General features: G+C 47.0%; 1 protein-coding gene across 2 annotated transcripts in view; it reads right to left on the bottom strand.

The window, feature by feature from the left end:
* Window positions 1-1,563: 1,563 nt before the first annotated feature.
* RAI14 (retinoic acid induced 14) overlaps window positions 1,564-6,206 on the bottom strand; it is a 145,037-nt gene continuing 140,394 nt past the window's right edge. For both annotated transcript variants that reach the window (XM_015410324.1, XM_015410325.1), the window contains 3 exons: window positions 5,646-5,795; window positions 2,302-2,367; window positions 1,564-2,042 (listed from right to left, as the gene is read on the bottom strand). In XM_015410324.1, coding sequence (XP_015265810.1) covers window positions 1,941-2,042; window positions 2,302-2,367; window positions 5,646-5,795 — 318 coding nt within the window. In that variant the 3' untranslated portion in view covers window positions 1,564-1,940. The remainder of the gene's footprint in view (window positions 2,043-2,301; window positions 2,368-5,645; window positions 5,796-6,206) is intronic.

Raw genomic sequence — 6,206 nt, 5'->3', positions numbered from 1 at the left:
CTTTGGAGCAATTTCCCCCCCAGGAAAAAAGGGTGTCTAACTACAAAATACTGTCCAAATATTAATAGGAATTAGTTAAAACCAAGGAGAAGAAAGAAAAATCAAGGCCCAAGAAGTCATCTGAAATCCATTTAGGCACGGCCGTTGTGGAAAAAAAGGCGGGCAGTGCACGAGTCGGTGACCCTGAGGCACTGGAGACCCTCCATGTCTGGATACTTCACTTACAGAACACTGGAAACTTCTGCAGTAGTCGTACCTCTGCCAACAGGCGTAAAACCAGCGCTAAGTCCAGCGCTCTCTGCGAAGAGATATGCCAATTACAAGTCATTCCCTTTAGTGCACGTGTGTGTGTGGATGGTTCAGGCGTTCTCTCCCATGGTGCTCTGATAAACAGAGAGCTTGTACCTAGCACTCTCTGCTGAACTTTTAGTCCTCCTTAAAGGCTTTTAAATAAGGCTGTTTAGATTCTCTTTACTGATTTTTTATAGTATGGAAGCGCTCCTGCAAGCGTGTGTCTACACCCAGAAACTTCCACTGGCCCTGGGAACTTCAGTTTTATGAGAGGATTTTCTGGCTAAAAATTCATGGAGTCCTCTGAAATCTACAATTCCCACAATGCTTTGGGGAGGGGGCCACAGTGGTTAGATAACAGGTTTCGAAATTGGTATGCGGTGTACATCTGCAATTAAAAAAACAGCGGGTGAGACAGGATTAAAATATTATTATTTGTACTAAAATGTGCTCATAGTGCTGGGCTTCTCCTGGGTATATGTGCGTATATATCACACAGATAGTAATGAGCGTCTGCTTTTCCCTACCGGTGAGTTTTAGATACAGAAATCGTTTTCAGGAGCATTCTCGTATTACATAAATAATGTAGCGAACTGCCCTGTGAAATGAAGCACAGACAATACAAGGGCGGCCTGCACTTCCAGTCGTTACAGCAACAATTGGCATTTAGAAGGGAAAGGGGGGGGGGGGGGGGGGGGGAAGCAAAAAAGCAAATGGCTTTAGTTACAAAAAACACTTCTAAATCTGAGGGCCAGTAAAAATATATTGACGAGAAGTTCTTTTACAAAAATGAGGTTAGGAGCCGTGAGACGACAGCGCTCACTGTAAACATCTTGAGTTTTGTTCGGATCCCTTGGTGGTTATTCAGAACGTTCGTTTTTCTTCTCCTGAGCTCCACGCCCGTCAGCCCTGCAAGGATTTGCATAGATAGCTTGACCTACTACTGGATACATAGAAACTGAGGTTTTAGCTGAGTTAGCAGTTCATTTACCTGGATCTTAGTATACGACTACACTTTATGTTACCTAGCTCGGTACGTATCAATGGTCCATGTAAAGATAAAGACACACTGTGGTCACCTAAGAAAACTTGGCTTTTTTCTCCTTTCACGTAACAAGGCCCAAAAAGGTTTCACTGGTAAATTAGAATCAGAAGTTACATCTACTATTATACCCAACATCCAAGGGTCGTAAATATACACAGAAGGGAGCTTCATCCCCTCTTTTGATAAGCAGGATCTGAGTCATCATCGGCCTCTGCCTCCATCCCACCCACCCCCACCCCCCAACGGTGCAACTTCTTCCCCGCATCCACAGATGCAGCTCGGCAGCCTGGGACTTCTGTGGCTTGCACCAATGCACTAGAGCGGAAAGTGCAGGAAGCAGCGCTCAGACACTTCCTAATACTGCAGGTCAGACTCTGATCCTCCCCTGATTTAAAAAGTCGTGGCAATTTTCGGAGAAACACCCCCAATGGAATTCTGGAAACTTTATGGAAGCGAGGGAGGGGAAAGACACAATGGCCTTTTAGCTCATAGGGCATAACAATTAAGTAAGAAGAGCGGCAGAGGCCGGTGCCAATTCCCTGCAAGCGGTTTTTGCCAATGAAATCTCATTTTAAGGCGAGTCTCCAAACGAGGCAGTGGCGCATCAGGGATCGACAAAGACGGTTTCATTCTTCTTCTGTGACTGACTTTTGCACATCGTTAATATCTGCTTGAGCACTTTCTGGACATCCTCGTCCATCTGGCCCTAAAAAGGGATTAAGAGGAAGGAGAAAAACAACAATACAGATATCAGCAACCTGGAAAAGGCAACATCTGAGCAAGAGCCACTACTGCAAAATCTTTCTGAATTTCAATTTAAACAGCTCTCTGAGTCAGACCGAGCAGTTATATAAACTCTCATTTTAAAACACTACCTTCTTTTATATGCTTGCAAAAGAAACGAAAAGGGCTGATTTTCATCCAGCACGCCAACCAATCCTTGGGAAATGCACAAATGCTCTTACCTGCACAGCATACAGCAGATGTGTTCGGTAAACAGATACAATCTCCTGGTGTTGTTTCTTGGTTTCCTGAAAAATATTACTGGGTCAAGGCACATGCATGCATATAAATAACCATGCATTGACATTTCAGAGTGACACATGTTCAGTTTTATTTCCTTTCTTACATTTACTGAAACATACCTGTACCCTGATTTTCACCCAGATCAGCTTCCCAAAACTGCTCTCAGCTGCAGACCATCACAATATACTAGTGTGCCTCACGGGGAGAGGCACTGAGGGATGGTTCTTGCTCACTTTTCCAGCTTCACGCTTTCCCCTGTGTACTGAGTTGCTCACTGTAGCCTGCCTTGGCAGCCTATATTAAAGTCAGTTATTGAGCTGAACTTTTCTTTTACTAAAGAACAAAAACTTCCAATAAATACTGCAGCATCTATGAGGGTGTGAAAAAACAGACTATAGAAGGAGAGAAGAAGAGATTGGATTTATACCCCGCCCTTCACTACCCAAAGGTGTCTCCGAGCGGTTTACAAACTCCTTCCCCTTCCCCTCCCCACAACAGACACCCTGTGAGGTAGGCGGGGCTCAGAGAGCTCTTGAGAGAACAGCTCTTATCAGAACCACGGCTTGCCCAAGGCCATCCAGCCAGGTGCAAGTGGAGGAGTGGGGAATCAAACCCGGTTCTCCCAGATTAGAGTCCACGCACCTAACAACGACACCAAACTGTGTCCGAATTTTTAGTCCTCTCTATGTCCCTCCACATTCCAAACTTCTAATAAATAGACTTCACAGTGTCCAAACCTGAGAAGGACTACCCCACTGGACATGCAAACTCATGAAAAGAAAGTGGGCAGCACAGATTTCCCCCTGAATCTGGGGTGTAGAAAAGGAAGACCCATCAGCTCTACTCAAGAACACAGCAACGATCCATTCAACATGGCCAAAATGATCAATCCAGGGGTCATTTCCTGCAGGAGCACACAGGAGTGGAGCTCCGGCAGTAAAGAGCCCAGGGGGCGGGCACATGCAACGAGCCCCACCCCCTGCTCCCAGCAGCCCTCAGTCAGAGCAAGAAGCAGCTAGGTAAGTTACAGAGCCCCCCCCCCAGCCCCCCGGTCCAAAACAGTCTAGTGGCACCTTTAAGACCAAGTTTTATTCAGGTACAAGCTCTCTCTCCTCTGTGAGGACAGATCTGCATGTCCCCCCCAATAGCTAGCAATCCAACAGTCCAGTGGAGCCTGAGCAGTGGGCGTTGCCTTCTGACACACTTCTGATGATGTCAGGGGGCGTGGCATATGCAAATGAGTTATGCTAATGAGCTCCTGTACCTCTTTTTCTACGAAATGACCCCTGGATCAAACCCCTGTATTTGGGTCACATTATGAGAAGGCAAGACTCATTGGAAAAGACCACAATGCTAGGGAGAGTGGAAGGCGGCAGGAAAAGAGGAAGACCCAACAAGAGATGGGACTGACCCAATCAAGGAAGCCACAAAGGCCCTCCGTTTGCAAGACATGAGCAAGGCTGATAATGATAGGACAATAGGACGTTTTGGAGGACAGTGATTCACAGGGTCGCCATAAGCCTGTCTTGGCGGGGAGGGCGGGGTATAAATTTGAAGAAATAAACAAATGAATAAATCAATCATTAATGGCAAGAGTGCAATGAGTCAAACCAAGCATGAGGGTCACATAACCACAGACCAAAGCCCCCTCCTCCATTTGGCTATTTAGAATATTGCTATCCTGTTTTATCACCACCATCTCAAGGCAGCTAAAAATTCCCCTTGGGAGAAAGGGCGGGAGGGACTCAGTCTTTCCTTACCGTCTGCTTCCCCCCCCCAAAAAAGCTTCCTTCTCAGCTGCTTCCCCCCCCCACCTCAAGGGGATGTGGATCTATGCATGGGGAAGGGGGTAAATGTGGTATTTGGGGAGAGGGTGACGAACCCATCAACCTGTTCTCTGTGACGTTCTTTGCAATGGAAAGGGGGCACATCCAGTTGTGGATGCATGTGGCTGCAGCACAATTATGTACTTCAGTCCTGGGTTAGGTCTCAATTTTGAAAGCAGAGAACACGGGGAAATGGTGAAATCGGGTGCTGATGCCATGCAAGGACACCAGATTCCACTGCAGTGACAGCGGCTTGGCTGCATGGCCTACCTATGGTTAAAACTATCGTGACTTAAGCAATCTGGCAGTTCAGAGTTAAGTGAATTCTGCATGTGAGCCTCCAAACTGATTTAAAAACAAATATATTCTTCATTGCCACTTGAGATCCAGACAAGACTAGTCTCCAAAGGAGGGGCGGGTTCTTGCCAAGGAGGTGCAGCCAAATTATTAAAAGAAGCACAACTTATTTCCTGGTTCTTCTTTGGGGAGCGGGTTGGGTGGGTCTTCAGAAGCCAGCCATGGGACAGATCTTTACTCTCTAGGAAGACAGACAGATGCCACAACAACTCCTCCTCTATGGGAAATGCCACTACTGGATTATTATGCCCCAGTGCACTTATTATGAGCAGCTTCACGCCGCCACGGAGAACTGGTCTGCTCTTCTCTTGCACCAGGCACATGAGCCAGACGCCCAACTGCATGGATGACTGGCCCAGGCATTTCTTGCCCTCTTAAAGAAAAGAAAAAAAAAGAGGGGCTAAGGAGGTTACTGCAGAGTGCCCTGCTCATACACGACAACCCCTGCCCACTAGAAAGAAGAGGACATGTTTCTTATGCACAGTGGAATGACCTCAGTAGTGCACGAAGAGGACCAGATCTTAAGGGTATCTGTTTAGTTATGTACTTCATTTATACCCCATGTATCTCCAAATCAGTGTACATTGTTCTCTTCTCCTCCACTTTATGCCAGTGTGGTCTAGTGGTCTAATCTGCAAGAACCGGGTTTGATTAGCTCTCTCAGCCCCACCTACCTCACAGGGTGTCTGTTGTGGGGAGGGGGAGGGAAAGGAGTTTGTAAACCGCTCTGAGACTCCAAGTGAAGGGCAGCGTATAAATCCAATCTCCTCTTCTTCTTTATCCTCACAACAAACACCCTGTGAGGTAGGTTAGGCTGAGAGTGGGTATCCGGCCTGAGGTCACCCAGAGAGCTTCTCTTGTCAAGTGGGGAGTCAAACATGGGCTTCCCAGATCCTAGTATGACTCTCTAACTTCTAGTCCCTCCTTGGCCTTCACTGACCTCCTTCCCTGAAGAATCACAGCAAATACTGCCTGATGCTTTCTGAAGGGTCTGGGGAAAACTTCAGTCCCCACTTTCACTATGCGGAAGGATTGCAACAGCCAAGTGGGAGATACATACAAGCGGCTTATCTGCAGAGCCAAGAAGCTGATTAACTTACAGTGAGCTGGTTTTGCAGCTGTTTGACTTGCTGTTGCAGCAGTTCCAGCTGCTGGCTTTGCCTTTTGGGTGTACCAGTTGAGTAGGAAAGCTGGGAGAGGCTGTTCAACGCTTCCTTTAATTTAGAAACTTCCTTAGACATGTCGTTTATCTGGTAAGAGAAGAAAAAGAAAAGTTGGTCTCATTTAAAAAGGAGGAGGAAGAAGAACCCATCATTGTATCTAGCAGTTAAGTGTGTCACCATTATAGGGCACACAGTCTTCAAGCAGGGGAGGGGGCTGCAGTCCAAAGACAGAATACCTGCTTTGCATACAGAAGGTGCCTCAGTCTCTGGCATCTCCAGTTACAATTATTTCAGGTAGCAGGTTGGAAAGATCTTTCTCTGCTTCAAGCCACAGAGAGCCTACAGATAACAGCCAGATGGACCAGTGGTCTGATTCCACATGGACTGCATCAGGGCTTTTTTTGGGCAGGACCGCACAGGAACGGAGTTCCGGCTGGCTCCCAAGTTGGCCACACCCAGCAGGAACTCATTAGCATAACAGGCCACACCCAGCAGTAG

The sequence above is a fragment of the Gekko japonicus genome, unplaced genomic scaffold, assembly GCF_001447785.1.
Source record: "Gekko japonicus isolate JY-2015 unplaced genomic scaffold, Gekko_japonicus_V1.1 scaffold1490, whole genome shotgun sequence".
Classification (NCBI taxonomy): Eukaryota; Metazoa; Chordata; class Lepidosauria; order Squamata; family Gekkonidae; genus Gekko; species Gekko japonicus.
This window is presented reverse-complemented; position numbering and strand designations above follow the sequence as displayed.